Genomic DNA, 27,053 nt, shown 5'->3' on the forward strand with positions numbered 1-27,053 from the left:
CTTCAAAAGCCGATATGTTGATATTATAGAACTGTTTTTAAAACCATGAACTCCTGGCAACACTAAAATGCACAAATTCCAGCCTCAGTTTTCTTCTGGAAAAATACAAGCTGTTACCAGCTAAAGAAGCCCATATCAAAGCCTTAACAAACATCCTAGAAATCCCCTTTTCCTCAGCTACACACAAGATTTCTACTGAGGATTCTTTTCACTCCCTTGAAACACTGACAATCCAATCAATGCCATAACATCTGTGCCAGAAAAAGCGGTAAACTGGGGGTGTGACTCTAATAACTCTCCAATAGGACTGTCAATGAAAAGTCTGCTCGACTAGAAAATAACACCAGATTGCGAAATAACAAGAGGCTTAAATGGACATTTTTCAAGAGAGCAACACTGTAATTATGCATCATAGTGGACACTGTTAAAAATACAAAAGCATTGTATCTTGACGGCTCATAATATTCACCTTGTTACCTGACAATAAGTGGCCTGTTGGGTAAATAACTCTCTATACATGTAAATTGGTTTCACTGAGCACTGAGCCTCTTGCTGACTCACAGTTAAGGTGTTTTGGATAAGAAGAGAATTGGAAACGATGATCTGGTAATGATAGTTGCCAAAGAGGAAAAGGGCTGGATGGAAACACCAGCTGTAAATATTTGAACTATTTCCTACCAAAGAAACAGTCCTGATGAAAAATGTTCACTGTATGTGGATTAACCTGATTAACTGGGACATTTAATTTGGACAGCTGTGCTGGTGGTGAGTTTCTAATGCTTTTTCAGTATTTTGAGTCACACAAATAAAATTAATTTTACCAACATTGTATGTTGGTGCAGACAGGAGTTTCAACATTTGCACATGAAACTATTAAATTATCTGCATGATTAGATGTCCCCTGTAGCTGTTACTTATATAAGTACCAACTATATATATAAAAATCACATTATTGAGTTATTTTCTGATTTGGATGAAATAAGCCTTTAATAAAACAATGGTTCAGCTGCAATAAGAACATTAAAGTAATTCCCCAAAGCTTAGAATTGTACTCTAACTTCATGATATTGTATTTTTTTCATTACCCACAATGCAACACGACAGCCAACAGCTGGTTGAGCGTGTTATGCTAGTAGTGGCTAATGTAGCATCGAGCCTCAAGCAGAGATGAGGAGCTGGCCACAGAGGTCTGGCAAGCTTGCTTCTCTCTAACTCCACACCCCCAGATTTTTTCCCTTTGATGTGCAAAATCAGTTCCCCTTTAAGAACAACATGTAGAAACTCAAAAACAATATCAACAATATCTCACTAGAAAAATAAAAACTAATAATTTCAATTTCTATAAGACAATCAATAACCTTTAAGGTCTGAATGATTTAGAGGAACTATGAATCAGAACCATGTCAATAAAAAGGGAATTGGGCTGCTGATTTGGGGTATTGAGAAAAATATAGATCAATGTGAAGACCTTTGCTCAGAGGTGACCATCAGGTGAGTTAGAGTGTCCATGGGGGGCTCTGCATAGGGCTGGAGGAGGCTACAGGGCAGAGGCTCACTGCTCCTCCTCACGCCCGCTGCGAGGATCTCAATGCAAGGTGTCTGCTTCCCTTCCTCCTCCTCGTTTTTAGCCTGGCTCTCCTTGTGAATCTGTATCTGGGGTTTGAGGGACGGGGTGGGGGACGGGCTGGGGGACTCTCCAGGTGGGGCGTCTAGGCTAGGGACCTCATTTGGACTGTTAGGTCACCCATTCATACATCACATACAGGAAAGGAAGACATAATCACATTGGAGCAAAATTAGTAAAGTAGGTTCACACGCAGGAGTTAAAGAAGGCAAGAGGGAAAACACCATGACAGATGCAAAGGAAGGAGATGGAGGAAAAAAAAAAAAGTAAAATCAATTAATACATGCTTTTTGATGCAGCACATGACACAATGGATGAAGTTAACAATAGAGGGAATGAAAGACAACACAGCAATACAACATACTAGTGATACACACAGGCATAACACACACACACACACACACACACACACACACACACACACACACACACACACACACACACACACACCACTCGCAGATCTTTTAGGAAATTTAAATACCCTGGAGTAAGACTAATTTCATTATTTGGCTTTCCTGCTGCTGTATATGAACAGGTAAACAATGATGCTTCCAAACCTCAAAACATTAGCCTTGAAAAACTAAAAGTCAAATCCTGGCACTGCCCCACACCACACACACACACACACACACTGCACATACTGATACTACAATTGATCAAAGCACATTATGGATCCACTCAGCCAGCAGAAATTTGAAACTTCTAAAATGAGAGCCACTGATGATGGAACCTTTAACAGACTAACATTTGTGATCCCAGCGCTTTCGTGTGGTGACATGCCAAAGCAATAAATGCCAATAAGACCTTCAGTCTTTAATCTGCCCCATTTTTGACTATGCAGCATATTTCACACTTTTACTTTGTCAGAGCCAGAGCCAATGAAAACACACATCTGGGCTCCATCAGCCACTCCCATATGTACAGAACTGGACAGAAAAAAATAAGCAACAGCTGAAACATTTAATTACAGACATCTGCAATTTGACACAAGTGACACCTTCTCTTGCAAAATGTTAAACAACACAAAATTAACCCTAAAAGGGTTGTTGGGTATTAGAATTAATGAATAATAACCGTATGATTTCTTTTCCATCATTCTGTCAATCTGGTCAGTTTTATTAATCCTGCACACGTCATACTTAAAAAAAAACACTACAAAACTAATTTAAAACAACTCTTTAATATTGAAACCTCCTATGCAAAACGTTGTCTTAGACTAGATATATTTTATTGTGTTTTCTAACTATTTACAGTTTTCAACTAAATTTAAATATTTTAACTACTAAATAAATGACATACTAGCATTTCCTGTCTATGACTCTATCAGTCAGACTCACCTGAAAGGTCTGTCTCCACCTATAGGGGAAGTGGCAGTACTCCAACTCTTGCGTCCTCCATCTTCTTTATCATTCTTCTTCTTGCGGAGTGGCGTGGGCAAATATCCACTCTGGTTGGTCTTGTTGGGCAGGTATTGGTTGAAGGGCATCGCGGTACGTGGCTCGCTGACTGACGTCCGCCGTGCGGACATGTCATCCTTACGGACATCTGGCATCTTCCTGTGGGGGGGACCGTCGGACTCTGAGTCACTGCCGCGGCCTGTTGAGAGGAGGAGATGGGGAAATGTAGGAGGTTTATTAACAGTGCCATGGATCTTTTATGTTAACACAGAAAGATCATATTGTTCTTCATGGCGCGTCAATGTAAGAGCAACTTCTTTTCATTATTTGTGATGTTGGTGAAGGATAAACAAATTCCAATTAAAGGTCAATGACTGAAAGCTTAATCAATATGTGAAATTACTCTTAAAAATATTGAGGAGATAATTCAACATAATCACAGGGACACTGCCACCGATTGCTTTAATGCTATGAATTCAAATTTTAACAAAACAACAGATTTATCAGCAAATTACTTTACAAATCATTACTCCATTTTCCCATTTCAATTGTTGTTAACCAATACTGTGATTACACTGTGTCTCTGATATGTTCCATTAACTCTCTGAATGTTGTGATTCAGATGTAATGATTTCCCTTTAAGTATCCCAAAAGCAAAAGAGACAGGAAGGGAGAAAAAAAGCCAAAAATAAGTTGAGCTGAGAAAAATTAGATTGAGGAGTCTTATTGTAGGTACCCCAGATTTCTAATCTCTAAAAAAAAATATCACTTAAAATCTACATAATTTCTCTCCAATCTATATCATATAGGCCTACAGAACTATGCTGAAGTGCTGTTACAGTGTTATTAGATGCTGTGCATTCCAGTGGCTGAACATAAATCAACCCAAAGCACTGTGTCTGTCTGTATCATATTTTAAACACAATGTTAGCTCTTTAATGTTAGTTGCAACACCTGGCTTTGCAGAAGTGCATCGCTCAAGGACTTCCCGTTTGGAGTCTTAAATTCTTCAGCAATACGTTCATATGCAATCCTTAGAGACATTCAAAAGAGAGAAATGAGGATAAAGCTGACTGAGGACATTGCATGTTTACTATTCCAGTGATGTACAATCAGCATACCACTAATTTCCACCGTCATTTAGCTGTTTTTTGCTAAACCACAGGAAATAGATACCTGCAGCTTTGCCTTGCCCAAGATCTCTTAAAATTCCTCTCCAAGATGTTCAGCACATGTGCTACTGTAATTCCCCTCCCATTGAATGCACACATTCTCAATCTATGACCTATGAATTTATGACTCAATGTATATATTTTCCAAATATAAATCTACAATTTCAACCAGATCTAAACCATAAAACCTTCCCTTAGTTCTGAATAGATACATGTGGATGCAGCCACAGCTCTCAATGGAAACAAATGTCACATTTTTAACTTGTGAAAACCTCCCCTTCTATCCATAGACTTCCTAATTTGTATGTGGTCTGAAGGATTGACAGATCAAGGTCCAAAAGAGGCCTTGAGGTATCTACACTTTCAACAATGAATGGTTCAATTGTGACTCTTAACCCATAAAAATTAGAAACATAAGTGACTCTTCCATCCAAGTCTATCCATCCTAAAGGAACAACATATGTCTTTATGCGTTGATCTGCTCTCTCTACACATATGGTAACACTGAAGCTTGAGGGAACGTTTATCATGGGTTAGTGCCATACAGTACCAGAGCTTCACAGAAACGTACTAATCAATGATCATCCACCCGCAGTAATACTACAGGAAATGTAAGAGTCCAGTCCAATATACAGTACATAGTAACTGATAAGCAGGAGCATAATTACAAATGATACCATCAACATTTCTAATAGCATTCCATTTAGGATTCTGATTACCTAAATTAAGCTCTGATGCTAACAAATCTTTTATCTTTTATCACTCTTATTATTAGTAAAGTATATATAATAATGATATTAAAACAAAAAACATCTCAATTATGAAAGTTTATTCTTTCAAACAGCCTTTGACTAGCAATGCAAAAATAGAAAAAGGGAAGGGCAGGCTTTACTGTATGAGCCCCAGAAGCACAAAGTCTCATTTATCAAGGGTGTATCCATCTACAAAACTTGGACCAAACAAAAGAGCATCGCCAATATTGAATCTCTTTCAGAGATTAAATTAAACTCTTCTCCCTGTCCCCTAATTACTGTCAGGGTGAAGTCAGTTTACAGAGCTGAATAGTGAAAGGGCTTTGTCTAAAGGTCATGGCAGGGGAAACCTGGCTCAGTCGAGTTAGTGTGCATGCTAATAAATGGATTCTCTTGTTGAGGGTGTACTCAAAGCTCCCTGTGATTGGGTGATAACTGCATTGTTATACTGTTCTCACTTCTCTAGTTTGTGCCTCCTGGGTCTGACCTGAACACTGATGGTATGATACCTTCAATAACAGCTTATAAATATTATCAAACATGCACATTTTCTGTCCATAACCATTGGACCAAACATGGCAACATGATCTTGGCCTTAACAGCAAAGATAAAAAAAAACCCTAAAGGAAATTACAACTTCAGATTAGGTTGTGAATCATCAATCTTGAGTCACTTGAAATGTGCTGTCATTAATTTTTTTTAGTTAGATCACTTTTCCCTCATGCCTCCTCATTTTAGTCTCCTTCATTCAGTTAGCAATTTGGTAAATTTTTCAGTGTTTCAGTTTAATGACTAGTTGGAATACGGAGCAGCTTGATGATGTGACTAATCAGCTGTGGGTACACGTGTTGGTGGACAGACTGATTGTGGTAATGCTTGCATAGGAAAAACTAGAGGGTTTAAAATAAGGTTTATTTTATTGCTATTGAAAATAAATCTCTTTCACTGCTGTGCTAGATTTCTCCTTGTATGATTGTTAAACGTCATTCAAAAATGTGTTAATGGCTCTTGTTTTGGACATCTTACATTTGCCACTGATATAGAGCTAGTATTTTTTCTGCTATTAAAAACTATGACTACTTATCTGCAGGTTCAAATTCAAATAACTAGGTTCATTTCTTTGATTTTAACAGTGGAGATTTAAGGTGGATTTTATCCCTCATTTCTGAGAACTACCAGCAACATTTTTAGCTAGTTTGACTGTTGACATCAGGCTTTGGAGACGGTAGTTTCCTTTCCACTTCCCTCAAAACAAAAAAACACAGTGAGACAGGATGCTTGGCCTTACTCTGTTTTCCCACAAGCAGTTCAGAGATGAAACGTACATTAAAACTTGTGACGACTGCTGTAACCTTTTACAGGCTGTCATTAAAATTTTAAAAGGGTCAAATTCAAATTGTGTGTAGCAATTAACAGCTTTCAATGACAGAATTTGGCTGGTTTATTTGACTTAATTTAACTTCAACACAAGAAAGAACAAAAACAAATTTTGTAATACAAATTCACAGCTGTTTGCAGTTTCTTTGTTTTGTGAAACTTACCATCATATAAAATTGTTATGCTACCATGTTGGATGATAAAATAATAATTATTTATTAATATTATCTATTAAGGCGACCAAGGTTGATGGGATTTGCTTTTGGTACTGCCTGACAGGTAGGCAGATACCAACATCACATTAGACACAATGACCAGCACAATGTATATGGTTAGATATGCTAATATTCTGTGTTTTTATCTAAACAAAAATTTACTATAGACTAATAAACAAAGCAATTGATAAAGATTACATACATGCGAACAGAGCTTTATGTTTTATCTTTTCTGTTACTTTTAGTATCTGTGATTATTTACTGTACTATCCACCAGTGTAGCTTTGTGTGTGTTAACACTTGTAGAGTCTAGTGATTGACTGAATCCTAAAGGAGGTAACACCACCTAAAAACCTATGCTAAAAACACAATGACTTGATTTTTAGGGAAATCTAGATAAGAATGTGTAGAAATCAAAGTGAGAAATACCTAACTGTACCTCAAACAACTTTTATGGAAAGTAGCACACTTAAGGGAGAATTAAGAGTATCTGTCAGGTGCACAGAGCATGAGCATGTTTCCATGAAAACTGTCAGTCAGAATAGACTCATAGATGTCCTTGTATAGTACTTGACATCTAAAAACATTTCCAGGAGAACTATTAAATTTTTGCACATGTTCTAACTTACAATATATTTTAACTCAGGAATTCACATTTTGTACACTTCATGAGGTGAGTTAGTCTTTCAAGTAGTAACTACTGTATATGTTTAAATATTTAGAAGATGAGTATGTATCGTATCATTGTTCTCAAACCAAAAACTGGAAGTTTCATCGTTGCTGACAAATCAGTGAAATGTCAGATCAAAAACCTCTGAAAGCCCTCATTCATTAATCCACACCTGTCTCTTTTTTTCCCCTCACTACATGAGGATGTTTCATCTCTTCCTCTCTGTAGTGCTGTCACTCACCTCATTCCACACTTCAAGAGAGTTATCAAACAACTGTAGCCCAGGGCAACAGTCTCAAACACTGAGCACAAAGCCACTTTTGTGCAGATGGCAGTGGCAGAGCTGGAAATCCTTACTGAAAGGTGTCACAAACACTATCAGACTGCAAGGTTATAAAAGCACAATGGTCGAGGCACCCATACATTCACATAGATAACCCCACACAGCTGCAGAAACACATAGAAGTTACTGTACAATAAAACAGAATTTTTTAAGGGGAAATGAAGAATCCGAAAAGAAAATGAGTAACAGTTAGCTCCACGAGGTCAAAAAACATTTTAATCTAATCATAACATGTATATTTCAAATAAAAATGTTTATAAACATTTTTCTAATACTCTTAAACAGAGCCACCACTGACCAGGCATCTCACAGTGTTCAAACTACAGCTTAAAGCCCCCAGACTTTATTCCTCTCAAGGGCTGAGAGGAATCTGATGAGTAAACAGCAAATTACTACATTGGAGTGCATTTTTTCTAGATCAAATCAAACCGTTATGCCTGCAGCCTTCTAGTCACTTCCATTTTATCAACTAAATCAGAATTTTAAGGGTGGGAATCACGATACAATATTACCACAATACTTATTTCACGATGCTATATTATTGCGATTTTAAACTATTAAATATTGTGATATATTGCAATTTATTACCTTTTTTCCAACTTCAAATTGTGTCGCCAAAGGAAAACTCTTTTGTCCTGGATTGCAAAAGCAATTGATTTTATTATTATAGTACCAAAAAGTTTCTCATGTACAATTTATATAATAAGATCAATGATCATTGTGTATCGATACAATATTGCCACGGAAAATATTGCGATACTATGCTGTATCTATTTTTCTCCCCAACCCTAGTTTCCACAAGGACAAATAAATCAAAGGTCTTATTTCTTAAATCACTGGACACAAATGTCATTGGATGTCATGTTGGTGAAGCCTGTGTTAACATAACTGGTACGTGTTTGAAACAATGACAGGTGTGAAAGCATTTATAATTGTAGCTAGGGTTGTGCATGTTTTTTTTTGGACATTGCAGATAGACATAATTTTTCTTTAAATAAATGTAGAACAGTTTGGAACATACACGGGCATTGCGGAACAACAGCCTTTAGTACAGCCGCACATGAAACACAAACTACCTCATTAACAGTGTATGTACACTGTGCCTGTAAGCTACATTTGACCAGAACAAAAACAGCAGTGCCTGAACTGAATTTCTTCCTTTTCACAAGGTACATAGCTATGGCTAAAATGAAACAGTGGCTGTAGCTTCATGTCAAAACAGGCATCATGGATATCATTCACTTTATTCTTTCAAAAAACCTTTGACTAGCACTGGGCGTTGTCCTCTGAAAACACAGGGAGGAGAAAAACAAGCTTTACAACAGTAGCACTGACAATGGACCTCATTTATCTATATACTATATCTGTACACCACAATTGACCCAAACAAAACACCCAGTACTGAATTACTTCCCTTTTACAAGGCATACGTGGCTGTGGCTAAGATGACACATTGAACAGATTTAACCTCCAACCTTTAATTTAAAGGGGAGTCATTCTAACCGCAACATCACACTTTCACAATCGATTCAAACAGGTACTGGTAGTGTTCTATGAGAATATGAAAGTGTGTGAAGAGTAAACTATTTCCTACCATCGCTGCTGCCACGGGCGACCAGGACGTCCGGCGACGGGGTCTGTCGTGAGCGTGAACCGAAGGAGTCCAGACTGTCGAACGAGTCCTCACGGCCGTGGCGTGGCGGGGAGAGAGAGTCACTGCGCTCAGAGTCCCAGCAGTCAATGTAGCCACTGTCCCGAATGCTGCGTTTAGGGCTCTCTGCCTCCTCTGCCTCCTGAACATTTATGAACACAAGCCCCGTTATATCAAATGCACAAATTAGCATATCATATGGTTACACAAAAGGAAAGATGCATAACAATTGACAACCTACAGAATTTAATTTTCACCTGGTCAAACCATATTTAAAAAACGTGTTTAAGTTTTGTCTCACAAATATCTCACTGTTAAGTCCTAAGTGATCATTGCTAACCCTCTTGCTTTTTCTCCTTCTTCCTCTCTCTGCATTTCTCACCTTTTTTCTGCTCAAATCACTCTCTATCACTCTCTCTTCACCTCAGTGACCCCTCCCATTGTCTGTCTACAGTTTAAACAGCTAATGGAAGGTGGGGAAAGGCTTTTCCTGTGAACCAAAAGACTTCCTGTTCCTGACCCCTAAGCCATCTGTTATGCAACTCCCAAATCTCTGACAAACTCTGCATTATGTTTTCAACTAGGCTGTACTGCCACAGAATTTCTGCCTCACTTAATCCTTGTCTAACATATATTCAGCTTTTTTTGGTGAAGCAATGACATTGCACTGTAAAGGTGCTTTGGTCAGACAGGTGGGTGTAATCAAACATATGCTGAAAAACCCAATGATACACGGCCACACATTCAACATTTAAATAATAAGTTCAGCTTCCATTTCATAAAGTATTAGAAGTGAAATGGGAAAAGCCAATTTAATTTTGAATGTGTGCACCTGACGTAATTTCCTTGAATCAATTCTTTTTTTTCACAGAACGTGGCTTTGTTTTGGTCAGCAGTAACGTGTGAACATCTGGGAAAGTAATTCTGCTGAGTTGGCAGAGATTTCTGAGTTTTATAGAACAGCAAAGGAACATCACATTGTGGAATAAATTGCATGGGGATGACATCATGGTCATGAGTGGCTGTCATAGTTTGAGTGTGTGCCTTTGGGGCTCGCTTATGCTAACTTTTCTCTGTCCCTTTTGGTCAGTAAAGGGGTGAAACCAGGTTAAGATGATTGACAATAGAAGCCGATTTAATAGAGGTCATCCCTAGACCTCAGGTGGGGGGTGTTATATGCTGCCTGAGATGATTTCTAAGAAGTCTGTGTACATCTCGTCAGAACATTTGGTGAATGCGACGATCAAATCTGTGATTTTCTGCTTACAAGAAAAAGGCAGCCTCTCTCTATATCCTTTACTCCACCAGCAGTGGTTGCTAGGAGATCTGTAATACAAATGCAACAGCAACTACTGACTGAGGGGTGGCGATGGCACGAGGGGTGGCGATGAGGCAGTGGATAAGACACATGCCTTTAGTGTGAGAGACCCTGGTTTGATTTCCACTGCGACAAAGCCACCAATATTTCCCAGGGCAATACACTTAACCCCTAGTTGCTCCGGAGGCGTGCAACCACTGACATATATAGCAATTTTAAGTCGCTTTGGATAAAAGCATCAGCTAAATAAGTATTATATATGTATTGTCCCTGTACTTTAGATTAAGATTTTCTTCATATTTTTAGCCCTGGACAGTACTAACTATGATTTAACAAACCTTTCGCATCTGTGACAGCAGGCCCTCAAACTCTTTCAGGTCCAGTGTGGGCCCGTTGTAGGAGGTACAGCCGTTGGCAGCACGACCCAACCAGTAGATGGTAATTAGAACCTAAATGGGGTATATAGGGTTGGGGTAAAAAAACAAACAAAACAACTGTCAGACATTATGATAAAATTAGATTATACTTTGTATATAAAGAAAACGTCAAAGCAAAGGGTTCCCATACCATAGACCGGTAGCTGCTAAATCTTTGAATAATTTAAAAACAATAGCTCATCTCAGTGCCAAGTGAAAAAAATTACAGATATGTATGAGAAAAAGGTTTCATTTGCTAGTCACTATATTCATGTACAAACATGGACGTACAAAATATGTATGTAGCACTGCAGGCCAACATATGAAACCTTTAAAATGGCTACAAATAATATTTTGTCAGATCATTGTTGTATTGAAGGAAGGTAAAAGTGCATGAAGTAAACAAGTAAACCATTGTCAACTCTGTTCAGTTTTTTCCCTACAAAGCAATACAAGCCGACTTTTCTGTCATTACAATCCAGCCTCTTCCAAAGAAGTTACATGTTAGCTTATGTGTCCTACACAAACATGATAAGACTGAACCATTGTTCTAACCTTGAAACCACTCTCAGACACTCCTGCTTAAGTACAGCATCCGTTCAGGGCTCACAGTGATTTATAATTGCCTGTTCGCTAGCTTAGCCCTGAGTGCATAAATTACCAGATCAACCTCATCTCCTCCAAACACAGTGACCCTGTAAAATCAGTAGCTGAAGGAGGTGTACTTTTGACCCTTGCTTGTAACCTAATGTCCTGAAGTAATGCTGAATGTGACTGAGGAACTGAAGCTTACTGCATTCAGTGTGACTCCCTTTGGAGTCAGCTAAATGACTAAAATGCAGAATGTACAGATTGGGTGTAGTCACAGGAACATCGCACAGAGCTGCACCCTTAGCACTGTTGGCTAAGTGTTCCCGGCTATATTTACTGTGTCCATGTCAACCAGCACTCTACAGGGACTGCTTTGATAAGAAAGCTCAGCATGGCTTAATGTGTTTATTTCAGTCATAGTGTCAGTGTAAACACTGTCTGCTGTTCAAACACACTTGGAGGAAGAGCAAAGGAACTGGCATGCTCATCAGAAGAAGCACAAAGTCTTTCTGTGGCTGATTCCTGAAAGGAAAGTAGAGGGTCACCCTTATTAATGGTGCGTTCCATTTGACATGGGAAGTCGGAATTTCTGAGTTCAAAGTCGGAAATTTCAAAGGGAACGCCCCCTTAAGTTGGATTTCTGACTTGGAAAGTCAGGAGAACCGCACTACCCCGACGTTGTGATCCAAGATGGCTGCTCTGAGTATCAACAGTTAGAGAAAACTGTAATTTATACTGTTTATTAGCCCTTCGGTGTATGTGTGACTCATAGAAATGTTTGTACACAAAGTGCTGTCCAACTGCTGTCTGTGGACGTGTTACTACAGTGTTTAGTATGAGTAGATACTGCACAATGCGTTTTTTAATCAACCGGCGTAACAATAGCTAACCTGGCTAGTTGTAATCAACAGCTGGCCGAGCAAGGTTTTTTGACTTGCAACTGGTGCGACGTCAACTCGGGTGTGACATCATTCCCAGCTCCGACCTCCGCTTTCCGAGGTAAATGGAACGCACTATAATCATCAACTCTACAGCAGGGAGGGATTTAATGTTTTTGTCAACGAAACTTGTGGACACCAGATCGCTGGGGATCAAACCAGAACTCAAATATAGATCAGAACTAAAGGTGATAGATTTGCAGTCTTGGCATTTGTCTTCATGTAAAATACATGCTCATGAGGTTTCATCTTGCTACTGCACATATTATACAAGTACTCTACTAAAGCAATAAAAAAAAAACCACCTGCTGTAGTTATGCTTCATTATCTGGACTGTTTAGCACCCTGAGCAGCAGTGTATTGCTTCTGTGTCACCAGTATAATGATAACATCCGTGCCAGTTCCCAATGGAAGTGGGTCAGCACCCAATGTGTTTTTAATTGCTTACTAGTATGCTTTGAATGCATCTGTATTGATTCAAAAAGCACAATGGGAAAACATGCACATCTGTGCCTGCATGATTTAGACATGCAGCACTAGACCTACAACAAGCAGTCATACTAAAACTGAAATTAAACAAAAGCATTGAGCTACAGTAGTCTAAAGAAAACATGTCAGTAGTGTCCTGACAGTGAAGTATGTACAGCGTCACACTTGCTTTGCTTTTTCAGTTTCAGCAGCTGTCTGATCTGGCAGATGTGGAAAGACCTGTCAAAGAGGTTCCACCAAAAAACATCAATCATCTCTTTGTTTCATTCATTTTTCATTTGCACACACACTTCAGAGAGGCATATACAAGGGCATGAATATCCCCAAAAAAGCAACTACAATAAACACATAGACAAAATTCCATGCATGCACACATTTATGCACATGTCGCAATCCGCAGACCTGTAGTGGCACATACAGACACAAATTCCCCATTGTAGTCATCACAATACACACATGCACACAGCTGTTCTAATTTCCACTACACAGCCATTCTTGTTCTCACCTGCACCTCCTAAACGATCATCTCATGATTTTGTGTAATACCCTCTTTTTACTTCAACATCCAATCTGTTTGCTAAACAACACCTTCATCACCAAATCAGCAAATTCTTCTTAGTGCAGTTCCTTCGCTTCTCACTATGTGATGTGCTGCAGAGACAGCTGCTATCAAATCCTAGTCCTCAGTCTGAGTCTGCAGGGCAGATCCAATGTGTAGTAGCATATCGTGGAACCAGGTCCTGGCTAGAGCATTAGCGGCAGGGATTCTGTGCGTCCTTTGCCACAAATGCTGGCTAATGTGGCTGAGAGTCCCTGTCTTTAGTCAGCTAAATGAGCTAGCAGCCCAGGCCAGCTCCACAGCTCAACACATTAACTTGTACAGTGCACAGCAGCATCACAGAGAGAGCAGGAGGGAGTGGGAGAGAGAGAGAGAGAGAGAGAGAGAGAGAGAGAGAGAGAGAGAGGGGGCTTTGACTGCAGAGTGGGCAGGGCTAACAATATGTGTTCTTCTTCTTAAAGCAGCATTATTAGAAAAAGATAAAAGGGTGTTGAAGTATATTTTAACAAAAAATAGACAACACTAAGACAGTAAAAATATATTTTTAGAATGAAGACAGAATAAGAAACACACAGAAGACAATAGGCAGAAGAGGAAGTACTAAACTAGATAGAAAATGCAGAAAAAGAAGAGCAGGTATAACAGAAAAGGGTATTGATGTCCACATGTTAAAAGGAAAGAATGGGTAAAGCCCCCCAAATTTAATACATATACAAAAAGCAGAACAAGGGGACCTACAAACACTACCATAAGTGGAGTCTGTGTGTAACTGACAATGCAAGAAGAGCTGCAGTAATTAACAACAAGAACAGTAAGAAGAAACTGATAGAATACTTAGAGAAGAAGACAATAGAAAAATTGAATGGAGTTGGACAATCAAGTGAATAATTAAGAGTTAAAAGACAGAAAATATTGAACAAAGGCAGGTATTTGGTGGAGAAAACCACATATGATAGATAAAAGTGGAACAGCCACAAAAGGCAAAGCTAGAATAGCTCCAAACTATAAAGCCAGACTAGAAACAGAAGAGAATGTAGTTTTGTAGTAGAATAATACAGTACATAAAGATGACTGAGGGAACTAGAGGGAACGGAACTAGTAGAGCTGCAACAGACAAAATAAGAGCAGCTGACAGTGACAACCACAGCACCATGGACCATAATAACAGTTTCCATTCAAACATACATTTAGCACACAAACAAATTATCCCACAGTAATCCAGAAGTATCACTTACATTCTTGAGCTTTCGGCTGCAGTCACTTCCCCTGAGAAAATGAGAAAGAGAGAGACAGAGAGTGAGACATTGTCTTCTGGTATTATTTAATGAAATATCTTATATAAAAATAATAGCAGACACCTTTTAAAACAACCTACACCCACATATCTATGCAGAAAAAGAAAACTAACCGACTCTATACTTCCAGTTTCTTGTTTGGTGATTTAGTTTCCAGCAATTATGATCAATGGCTGCGGTTGGACTTCTGCTATCTAAAAGATAAATTGTATCATGGAAAAAGAGTGAGGGCTCATTTCTAGATTTGCAATTTTGCATCAGCAATTATCATTCACAAAGACTTTCTTTAACAGAAAGTCAGATGTCAGAAGAGACAGATGTCACAATGGTGGCCATAAGGTTTGACTGCCAAGTGATTTCTGGGAGGTGCAGTTCATGTACACCACAGCAGTGGCCACTTAGCTCCACAGATGGTGCCAAAATGAAAACATGTGGCTCTTGCGGTTCACCACTTGAAGCTATAAATGGGAAGTGGAATGAAGCAGTTGTAAAACTGACCCCAATACACACTTGTGTTGTGGAAGTACATACTTCTAGGCTAAGAGAGGGAGACACAGCAGCACAGACAAAAAGGTACCAACAACGTACAAGACCTGGATTTCACTATTAGTCTTGACTCAAAAAAATCCATCATCTCAATTATTACTATTCTTTAACTGTTGACCACAAAAGATCTGTTCAGCCTGAGGAAAGGTCAAACATCACACAACAGAGACACACTTTTCAAAATAAAGTGATATGATATGTCACTCCTTAACTATGGAAAACAGTTACACAAAGCACAAAGCAACTCACAAAATAAAGTAAAGTAAAGTAAATAAGGAATTCAGGCTCTTTTAGTTTAATACTTTGCAATATAACCAAGTGCTAGCCCAAAACCATCCTTAGAGGAGATCCAATCATTCTTAAAGTTGATACTGGTTTGATAAAATGGAGAGAAAACAGGATGGGAGGAATATTCTCTTTCTGGTGCTAGTCGTAAGGCGGCTGGCTGCAGTGTTTTGCAGGATTGTCCTCTGCGACTTTACCATAACACCCATGACACCCTCTTTTGCGTAGGTTCATAGAGACGTTTACGTGTATCTTTAGAGAAGTATAATTCCAGCTTGTCAACATGTCCTTCCTATGTATACACTGCACTGTAGCTGTATCTACTGATCATCTAATGGATCATCTTGTATGGTTACAAAATAGCTTATAAAGATGATGGAAAATGTATTGCCCAAAATGGAAAACAGAACAGAACTTCTTCGTTATTGTCTTAGTTACATGACAGAATAATATTGCTGTCGTAATGTAAAAGTCTTATTTTTAGAATAGAGAACATATTGATCATTTTGTTTTTGCCCAGGTTATTTTTCTTAATTTTTAGTATATATTATAAGACTAGTTTCCAAAGCCTGAGGGCCACAAAGCCCAATATACTCAACACACAAGTGACACCCAAATTGCAGTTGCGTGAGTTTTTCCATGACAGCAGTGACCTTAGTTAGAGAAGAGTTAAAGAAGAGAAGAAGAGCAAGGTGAAAGTAGCTGGAGGGAATAATCTATAAACCCCCTCCTTCCTCCTCTCTTTCTGTCAGCTGACTAAATAAACACAGACAGGTTGGTTTTCTCAGCTGTTATCTTGTAGAAGCCGACAAACAGATTCCACACGATATGAGATCATATTTAAGTTATTAGAGGGCATATTCTACCCTTTTTTCTGTCTTTGTCTCTATCAAAGTCAATCTCAAATTTATAACCATGTTCATTTTGGAGATAGTTTTCAACAGTTATGGGTTTTATTCTCACTCTTCTTTTATTTACTCATCTTACAAACTATAAATATAAAATATATTAAAGGAAATAGTCACTTTTGAAAGTTTGCAATAGTTATGTTCTTTGTTAAAACTTCTACAGAACAAGAAAATTCAATGATGAACTTGATGATTTATTTTTTATATTTAGTTATATTTTCTCCAAATAAAAAAAATTTTCTACCTACAATTTGATGCTTAAAATTAGAAAAGCTGAAGGGAAATGTCACATTGAGCAAAGTTTTATCAGTTAAACAGTGCAAATCATTACAATGGAAAAGCATTTGCTACATAAATAACGATGCAGTTTTTCATCATGCATTTCTACACAATTGAGGAAAATAAATTTGTATTTTATTTATTGAGGCATTTCAAAACTTTAAAATAATAGAAATGCACTCTCTCTCTTTCCTCATCAGAAACCAATACATTCACAAACACTCACACACCGACCCACAGCCATCAAGAGCAAATTAGGATTCAGTATGGAGGAGCCAGGGATCGTCCTTCTGATTAGTGGACCCGCTCCTGAGCTGCAGACGCCCTGTCACTTATCTTGGAAGTCAATCTGTTTCCATCAACACGCAGAGGAACAGGAGATATTTTAGGCGTGAGTTCATAGTGTACCAGAACCAGCCTGTCTTTACGCCTCCTCTTCAAAGCCGTTTCCTAGATGAGTAAATACCTGTCCAGAGACTCATGGGGGAGAAGCACCAAAACTGCTTCCTGCCATGGGTACAAGCTACAAAAAAATACCTTCCTTGTGAGACAGGGTTACATAACAACTGTCAATAGTACAAGGTCACTTAAACAAGGACACCAATGCTTCCTTTTAAGTGCGGAGGCATCCAAAATGAACAAAATATGATCAGAAAGTATTTCATGTGGCAACATTTACTCTTGTGCTGAAGCAAACAGCAGGTAGGACAGGATAAAAGCATAAACACAGCTTACCAATTAAACAGCTTTTTATCAAACACTTTTTTGTCATTACCCTATATGTCCTTGCACTGTAGGCAAGTAGTGTCTCTCCTCTGCTGCGTGTAATTTTTGCCATGCGGTTATATAAAAAAGGATAGAAATGATGGTTTCTTGAATGAGAAGGTGATCCTGCTTCCGCTCTCAAACAGGCTGACCAATGGAGAGCCTTTGAATTTCACATGTCAATCTGACTGAACTACAACTACTATGTGACTACAGACAATATATTTTAGGATAGGCTGTGTGGGTTGTATTCAAATAAATTTTTAGTAGAGGAAGAAGACAACGATGAAGAAGAAGACGAAGATGAAGAAGCATGTGAATGCACTGTGAGTCGCTGGTTGCAATTCGCAACCCTCTCTAAAACCACTAAAACTTACACACACTGAACCTTTAAAATTCATTCAAAGTTGATTGTTCAAAAAAGTGACAGCCTTTAGCCTTAGCACACATAATGTTGGTTTATGTCACGTGACACCCAGCACCAGGGAAAAAAACTGTTGTGGTGGCAGCCCGGCTGACGGTGAGTGTCCTGGTTTTTTCTCCTTTTTATCAGTTTTTCTGCTTTTTTCCTTGGTTTTCTGTTCTCTGCCTGCCTCCCTGTGTTTTCTCCCCTGTGTGCTCTCTCTCTCCCTCTGCTCCTGAGCCCAGCCAACTACCTGCACCTGCATCCCATCAGCCACCTCGTCAGCCTGCCACACCTGCCAATATTCACCTCATGACTGCCTGTATTTCAACCCCGGTTCTCCACACCATCCTCGCTTGATCGTCGTTGCTCCATACCCGGTGCCACCTCCACGTTCAGGCTTTCATGTTTCTTGTTTTTTCACATTTACCCTGTGCCTTGTCGCTGTCTTCCCTAACCTTGTCTCTCTGTCTGTTTCCCTCCCAGGTACACTCACCCTCGTCCCCCGTTCGGCTGGGCTCATCCACTGGCCCACTCCTCCTCGGACTTCCCTCACTGCGTCCTCCCTGTTCCCCCGCCTTGCCTCGCTTCCTCGGCCCCTGTGTTCCCCAACTCCCTGGCCCCCTGTCTCCTTGGTTCCCCGTGCCTGTGCTTCTCCGACGTCCTCCTCTCCCTCCACTCCAGTCCCTCTCACCCTTTTTCCCTCAATAAACCTCCTTCCCTCAGAGTGCTGCATTTGGGTCCTCTCTGTCCACACACCACGCAATCCCATAACAACAACAAAAATAACTTAATTTGTAAATTTCACACAGGTGTCTCCTGTGTATTACTATGTCTATGTCAATGTCAAGCTATGTTAACAAAATAATTGTGCAAAAAATAATGTCAAAAATATCATTACATTATTATTGAAGAAATGTAAATGAGGCATAGACAGGGGTCCATGGACTATTACTGAAAATAACACAACACGTGTCCTTGTTTAAACTGGAGCTAAAACACAGCAACAGAATGATGATTACTCTTGTAAACATGCTCAGAAACAAAAGCCACACACACACACACACACGTCCTGACAAAGCCAGTCAAGCAGCTCCTCCTGAGACCAGATAATATTAGCACTGTCCTCTCTCTCTCTTTCCCCTCATCTCCAGCAGTACCTTTCTAAACTCGTGAATGAAACCACATTGTTGCACAGCCAGCATGAGGAAAGCACATGCAACACACACACACTGACACACCCACACGTTCACACAAACATATAAATAAATAAACTATATGCACTTGCCTTTGTTATCAAGCAACAAAATAAGAGTCATGGTTCAGTGAGTGATGTAAACCCTTGCACTGTATTTGGACAGAGAACAGTTGTGTCTAACAGATATGCTTTTGTTGCTTCACTGAAACAGGCTCTACAAACTTCCACTGACTCTCAGTTATTTATGTTGGCAGTGGACTGGGCGATTGTCTGATGCAAAGAATGACAAAACAGGGTGACAAAGAGTGACACTTAGAGAATCACACACCCAGTGATTCAGATAAGCGATCTACTAACACACCACTGAACTATTCATCATCAACACTCGGTCCATCCACTTAATAAATTACAAGCCTTCTTTCATTATGAAAATTTGCACAAATTCTCCAGAAAAGCTACTAAATGGACCTTGAGGTGAGATTGTTTTGTTAGCTCCTCTTTCTAAGGCAAGAGTGAACTTGCCACTGGAAGAGAAGTCCTTAAAGATTCCCTAAAGCTCAGAAAATGGGAATTTAATCATCTACAATTCAGCAACAACTGGGCACTAGGGATGCAGCGATTACTGGATTTCACTATTAACCGCACCTTAAAATGTCATGGTTAATTAATCGTAAAGGCCCCGCTACACAAGTGTTTCTGTTGCACGGAACTAAACTGTGGCAAATTGCACAAAACGAAAACAAAGTTACAGGAGCGGTACACAAGCTGAAGTGTTGCGCTTATCAGAGACTACTGAACTTTTACATTTATTCATTTAGCTGACACGTTTATCCAAAGCAACTTACAATTGCTATATGTCAGAGGTCGCACAACTGGAGCAACCCTGGTCTCTTACACAAAAGGCAAAGTCTTACCCATTGCGCCATCACCACCCACTGCACACTGGCTGAACTTGCAGAGGGACTAAGCTGTGAAGCTTTATTTCCACCAGAGAAACGGCTGAAGTCGGCAGTGTGGGAGCATTTCAGGTATACCAAGTCTGACCAGGGTGTTACTGAAGATGACTGATCACCTGTTCAAAAACTTGCCGTTAAAAGGTTGCTGCTAAAGGAGCAAATAACTACATTAAACTTGATGCAGCACCTGCGGGATCACCACCCAGCTTTGCATGCCCAAGTAAAGGTAGACCTAATACATTATTTTAAATAACATAGCAAGTTGGTAGGAAATCAAATATAAACCTGTCACTTAAAATCGAGCTTTCAGTGCAACGTAAACAAACAAAACAGCATGAAACCTTTCAGACCCACCGCAACGACAGCCCCACTGCGCTATGAGGCCCATTATTTTTTAATGGCTTGCGCCGCACCAGGGTTGTTTGTTGCTGCGTTGAGCAACGTGCACCGCACGGTGAGCTCGCATACACACCACGGTCAAAGAAGTTGAACTTTAGTGCTGAGCAGTGCAAATCGCTTATTTTCTGAAAGCGCCTTTATGGAAGACAGAACGTAGTCCTTATAACACCTTCAGTCACTGAACATTTAAGGTTACATCATGTTGTCTTCTGTCTGTGCTGAAAATGTTGCCAGGTGTAAAACACTAACATACATCAGGAGCTTATAGACTTTCAGGACTATAGGCTACCAATTCACTGCATTTCAGTTAACACTGCACTCACTAATTTTCACTAAAACATATGTATGGATGAGAGTTGATACAGTTTATACCCCTCCTTTGTGGGGGATAAAAGTTAATATTCCTCTTAATAATACTTACATATATAGAAATATAATTGTTAATGTAATTAAATATTAAAAATCAACTTAAGTCATTACTAGTGTTGTGAAATTAATTAATGCATAATAATCGTAATAATCGTGAAACCGTGATTATTTCTCTGACAATAATCGTACCAACAAAATCTGTAATCATTGCATTCCTACTGGGCACACTCCATCTGCTGCCACAAATCAGGCCTTCATTGCTTGCTCATATATTATTGTTAAATCACTGTTATACGTCATATTTATAGACTGTATAAAAGAAGTGGACGTAGCCACCGTGATGACACCCACTGGGTTTTGGACTACAGTTTTGAAGACTTGAGTTTGGCATTTTGGCAGTAGCCAAAAAACCAGAAGTGTCCATATATGGACGAGAGCGTGGGACTAGCTAACTTGGTAAGGTGCATCTGTAATCCACGTTAACTGTGATATTAATTAGGAAGCTAATTTTGGCTGGTGAAAAACAGGCTTTAAATAACGTGTACTTAACTGAAAAAATCTACCAAAAAAATGAACACTTAGTACAACCAAACGCTGGACAAGACATTTTTAGACAACCAAAATGTTCCAATTAACTTTCATTAACTGAAAACACACTGTGAAAGGATCAAAGTTCTTAGATGAAGACACCAACAGCACCCCAAAACAAGTTCAAGGTTAGTTAAATGTACACAGTGCAGCAGATATGATTCGCCTCTATCCTGACTAATACTGTAGGTCCCTGTGGTAGCAACTTGTCAATCACAAGGCACCATGCTCTATTCTACTGTAAGTGGGACCATAATTTACAAAATGAGCTTCATGCTGTATTAAAGAGGGTTTACTGAGGTAATAAATCAAGTAAGAAGTAGGGTAATTTTCTCATTAACATCTGTACAATCTCACTTCTTTTTGAAACCAGTACAGTCTCCCCTCCTGGCCATTAGAAAGAATGCAGGTTTGGCTTCACTTTCCATCACACTACATCAAAGTATGATGATCCAAAAATCCTTTCTTCTTGTCACTATAACACTGCTGCGTCCGAGCCTCATAAATTTAGCGGGGGCAAGAGGTATGGTTATGTTTAATATTGTACACGGTTCCTTACAAATAAACTAGATAAATAAAAAAAATATATAATCACCTTTAAGGGTTGACTTTTAGTAATGGTCATACATCTCTAAATAATAAAGTAATTACTATGCTACATAGAGAACCTTTTAAAAAGATCTATAACTTTCCTGTCAAAGACTTCTTCAAATGGTGCTTAGGAACAAATTTGAAAGAAATACACAAACACACACATACACACAAACACAAAAAGTAGAGCAGAAACGTAACACTAAAGCTTTGAGTCTTACTTAGCGGTAGGGCGAGTGGACGTGTCCTGCAGGTCTCCAGGGTCAAACAGCTGGGAGCCTTTCAGTCCCAACTCTTCACAGCCGCGCAGAAACACACTGAGGTTGTCCTGCACAGAACACACACACACAGTTTCATCAGGACAAATACGCTGTTTGCAAAGAGCGAAGGCAAAGCAAGGTCAGGTTCATTAACTGCACAAGGTCATGGTGCACACACACTTCTTTGAATCACTTTAAATCATTCAGTTATTGTACAAAATACACCACTGGCATTACTACAACACAGCAAATAAAATAAAGTTAAGTCTGGCTCATTATTTTACACACTGTTAATTCAAATATGGACACTACATTGACATTTTTTTCGGGAATCCTGTGGGTCATGGGATACCTGTGGGATTCCTGCGGGATAGTCAATTTCACTATTCATCAAGTGAATGGAACGAGACAGGCAAAAAATAGTAACTGGGAGCAGGCGGGACAGGAATCAAACGTTTTACATATAAATATGTAATTTCTAATATGAATAAATGCTATTTTCTACTGGACGGGATAAGACGGGAGCTATTCCGGGATTTGGACTGTTCTTTTCTTACCCTTTCATAGGATTGGGACAGGATAGGATTAATTTTTTGGTAGCGGGATGAGACAGGATTGAAATCCACTCCAGTGTCACCCTCTAATAGACACATATCTAAACACAGCCGAAGAATTACCTCTACACTACAGTAAATCTATTCTCAATGACATAATGACTCCCCTAATCTTAACGCTACCATTAAATATAACCACGATTTTAACCTTAAACTTTTCAACCAGCTTTGTAACATTACAGTGTGGGTAGTCTATGCAAATAGACAATGGTTTATTTCCCTCCATGTTGCCTGCACCCAGAGCTCCCCAAATTGTACTTCCGCATTTTTCGTATGCCCTCCTCCACGGACAGTCAAGCCGAGTGAGGGGTGGCTCCTCACCGCTCCAAAATCAAAATATCCTGTCCAAAGTCACTTGGCTAAAACAACCATTGGCAGAAGGCAATGTTCCTTTAGATATGGAAGAAATTTGAATAGTGTAATGTGCAGACATTTTATATGCTACTTCTATGAACCAGAACACAGTGCAGAGGAATTACGGTTTATAGACAACAAAGAGGCAGCCTAAGCTGAGCATCAAGCATCACCATTAGTAGCTCTGACTGGCTATTTGTCCGAGTTGGGAAAGTTTGGGAGTGGCAGCCTTGGAAGGCAATGGGCCCGGTACAACCAGGTTTTCTACCTTTTGAGTAAATGGGAAAACCACAGGCCTTATCCTTTGTTTTCTTCTTAATCTTTATTTAACTAAGAAGTCACATTGAGATTAAAACCTCTTTTACAAGTGAGACCTAAAATTGGTGCTACATGACCTTTCTCTGGTTATACTACTGTCTACTGTATAGGCAGCCTTGTATTATCAAAAGACCATCTTTCCAGCAGTGAAATATGGCTTTAAACAAAGTCTTAACCCTCAAACAACCATATAAAGAGCAGGTGAACAGTTTCAGGTTCCTGGGAATCAGCATCACAGAGAACCTGACATAGTCATCTCACATTTCCACTCTGGTGAAGAAAGCTCCAAAACAATTGTATTTCTTGAGGAAGCTTAAGAAGGTTTTCAGCTTTTAGAGAGGAGCAATAGAAAGCATCCTGACTGAAAATATCGTAAACTGGCATGGGATGTGCACGGCACAGGACCAGAGGGCTCTGCAGTGGGTGATTAAAACTGCTCTAAAGATCGTTTTATACCAAACTTCCGAGCCTGTTCACCTGTTTGCCTGTTTCTGTTGTCGCACCACCAGACTGTTTTCCCCCAAGCTATCTGACTTTTAAACTCAAATTCATTCTCAGCACTGCTCCACTGTTAGTTTACCATTTTTTAAATTCCTTCTAGGTCCTCACGTAGAAGAACATACATATAGATAATTTGATACAACATCAATATACCTTTTAACTGAACATTAAGCCTCTTACTCTCTAATACACACACACACACACACCTCTGAACAACCCTTTCAAGGTCTCTCTGTCAGGCAAGCGTATACAAACACATGTAGATATGTAAAACTACAAGAGATGACAAGGGTCCAGGCAACTTATTTTACTATTTGACGAGGATTAATTCTTCTCTTTTGCACACACACACACACACACAAAAAAATCAGGATACCTGCTCGACAGAAACGTGACACCACCAGGTTTTGTGGCCAGCTTCCGTACATCTCCTCTCAGATTACTCCAACTTTCACTCTTCACCTTTAGCTTACTTAACGTGCCTCCTGCTTCCTTTTTATCTCTCCTCCTTCACCTGCTTCCCTCGATCATTCTGTCTTTCTCTTCCTCTCTATCTTTCACTCTCTCCCCATCTTCTTGGTCTTTCTCCCTCGCTCCCCTCTGCTCTCAGACAATCTCTTTGTTGGACGCAACCTGAGCCAAGCTCTCCTCTCCCTTTCCCAGGATCTCTCTTTCGGTTTCCGTCTCTCTATCCTTCAGAGGGACACAGCCAAAGCCCCTCTCTCTCTTTCTCTCTCTCTCTCTCTCTGGGTGTCACCACTTCCTCTCCACCCTGATTGTCCCAAGCACTCACTCTTTATCTCTATCACGCACCAAAACACAAATACAATGTTCTTAAATTCACATGCAATATGCACACATTTAGATAAAATGCAGTTTTATATATGCATCCTTCCAAGTCTTCCACGCACGCAACTGCGAGACTTATTTATATGTACTCACAAAACACATAAACACACATTTGGAAACACTTGTTCTCACAATCCTTTCCCATTCATAATAAAACACCCTCTCCATACACACCCTGCAGCTTCCTGTGTTTTTGGGACAGGGCCATCTCTGCTCTCCCAGAGAAGCAAATCCACCCGCCCACACACACACACACACGCACACACACACACACACAAACACACACACACACACACACCTCTTTGAGTGAGGACACAACAATCTCTTTTGACAGTTTTACTCCAGGGAGGACACAGCTACAGTGGGATTAAGTAGCATTCAATTAATATCAGTGTGGGCTCTTTTTAAGAACATTTTCCAGATATCAGAAATGAGCTATCACTCTAAACAATAAGGGACTCCCTTGGGAGGGGGGGGGGGCTGTAACAGGGACCAAATATGACCCAAATCTCCCCATAAGTGGGGATTCTGTAGTAATGTTTAACAACTGGGAGGATCTTTCAAATACACAGAAAGTACATAAACAAACCTCTCTGCAGTTGAGCAAGCATACTTAATCCATGCTTACTTAAATTGGAGTTGCTGGCTAACTGTGGAAGAGAGCAGAAGCTATTGACAGCTCTCAGCTTTTGATGTTTGTTCTCAGGTGAGTAATAAAAAATGAAATAAAAACAATGTAATCATGGTTGCTATAATAATGTGCCTATCAGCCCTACCTGCATGTTGTGCTATAGGCACTGTAAAGAGACATGCCCTTAGGACCTGTATGATAAGAAGCCACTAAACCATAGAGAAGTATAAAATGGGGAGCATTTGAAAAGTTCTAGCCAGGGGCTAGATGAGGATCTGGTGGTGTTGACAACAACAACAACAACAATTTCAGCTATTACAAAGCAGCTTCAACTCTAACTTCAGTAGTTAAAGAACATCTAACTACATTTTTCTCCCTTAGCTGGTATTTCACACGGCCTGGATTCATAAACATTGAAATTAAACAGGCTTATTTAGTAGAAACTTGCATAATGGCAAGATCATTTAATGGGTGTTTGGAGAGTGTGAGAGTGTTTGTGTCTTAAGAAGTGAGCATAACTTTGTGGTGATTTGCAGGTCACTGCCAGAGGAAACTGGGCGTCTACCGCAATGAAATGACTGACAGCTGAATGTGTTTGTAGAAGGACAGGGAGGTAGGAGGTTAACTCTGACACAAAGTCATAATAAATTGAAGCAAAAGTTATTCCCAGTGTGGAAATACCAACATTGGTAAAATAAGCAAGAGATAAAATGAAGTAATAAATACAGCATAATTAGACATCTAAAATGGCATTTAGAACCAAATCGAAACACGTTCAGAGGTAAAAGTTAAGGATTATTTGGAATTAGCAGTAGACCGAACTCTATAAATACAAATTAGCATAAAGTAAACCCCAATTGTCTGAGAGCACCACATTCCAGGTTCCAGCATTACTGGCTGTGCATATGATGATGATTAGTATTGTGTGTGTGTGTGTGTGTGTGTGTTTGCTGTAGTTACATGTGTATAAGTGTGTGAGAAGAAAAAAAAAGGTTCCTTTGAACATAACTCCCTCACTGTAATCAATATCGTACAACCACGATTAGACGACCAAGGTTTCTCAGGGAAGAGGATCAGTGTTCACGCCCTGATATTGGTTCTTGACAGAATCCAGAGGAAAGCTGCCCAGGATTAGGAAACAAGCCACTTGGATGTCAGTAAGATATGTTCCTGATTATTTTTCTCCCTGGAAGGATAACACTTGAAAATAAGACTGTGCCTCAAATGTTCCACGCTCAAAAGACACCAAAGTGCTGCATGTGTTGTTGTGACATTTAGTTTTTTTGGGATTCACCATTACATACTGATATTACACAGAAGAAGAAAAATTATATTTGTTGTAATGGTCAGTTTCTACGCATACTAATTAGAGTTAGACCAGCATGTCAGCCAATACTGGCCAATTGCAGTTATTTCAGTACCTGTGAATATG

The 27,053-nt window shown here is 39.5% G+C and overlaps 1 protein-coding gene across 10 annotated transcripts in view; it reads right to left on the reverse strand.

The window, feature by feature from the left end:
- The window catches only part of LOC123957411 (LIM and calponin homology domains-containing protein 1-like), a 91,199-nt gene that overhangs the window by 13,448 nt on the left and 50,698 nt on the right, over nucleotides 1-27,053 (reverse strand). For 5 of the 10 annotated variants that reach the window (XM_046030169.1, XM_046030171.1, XM_046030168.1 and 2 more), the window contains exons 4-9: nucleotides 22,316-22,422; nucleotides 14,748-14,778; nucleotides 10,858-10,968; nucleotides 9,145-9,343; nucleotides 2,962-3,220; nucleotides 1,469-1,732 (exon numbers count right to left, since the gene is read on the reverse strand). In XM_046030169.1, the coding sequence (XP_045886125.1) occupies nucleotides 1,469-1,732; nucleotides 2,962-3,220; nucleotides 9,145-9,343; nucleotides 10,858-10,968; nucleotides 14,748-14,778; nucleotides 22,316-22,422 (971 nt within the window). Of the gene's footprint in view, nucleotides 1-1,468; nucleotides 1,733-2,961; nucleotides 3,221-9,144; nucleotides 9,344-10,857; nucleotides 10,969-13,458; nucleotides 13,841-14,747; nucleotides 14,779-14,920; nucleotides 15,015-22,315; nucleotides 22,423-24,517; nucleotides 24,547-27,053 lie in introns of those variants that run through there. The other 5 variants (XM_046030172.1, XM_046030175.1, XM_046030176.1 and 2 more) reach the window with 4 other exon arrangements.

This window comes from Micropterus dolomieu, linkage group LG19 (genome assembly GCF_021292245.1).
Source record: "Micropterus dolomieu isolate WLL.071019.BEF.003 ecotype Adirondacks linkage group LG19, ASM2129224v1, whole genome shotgun sequence".
Lineage (NCBI taxonomy): Eukaryota > Metazoa > Chordata > Actinopteri > Centrarchiformes > Centrarchidae > Micropterus > Micropterus dolomieu.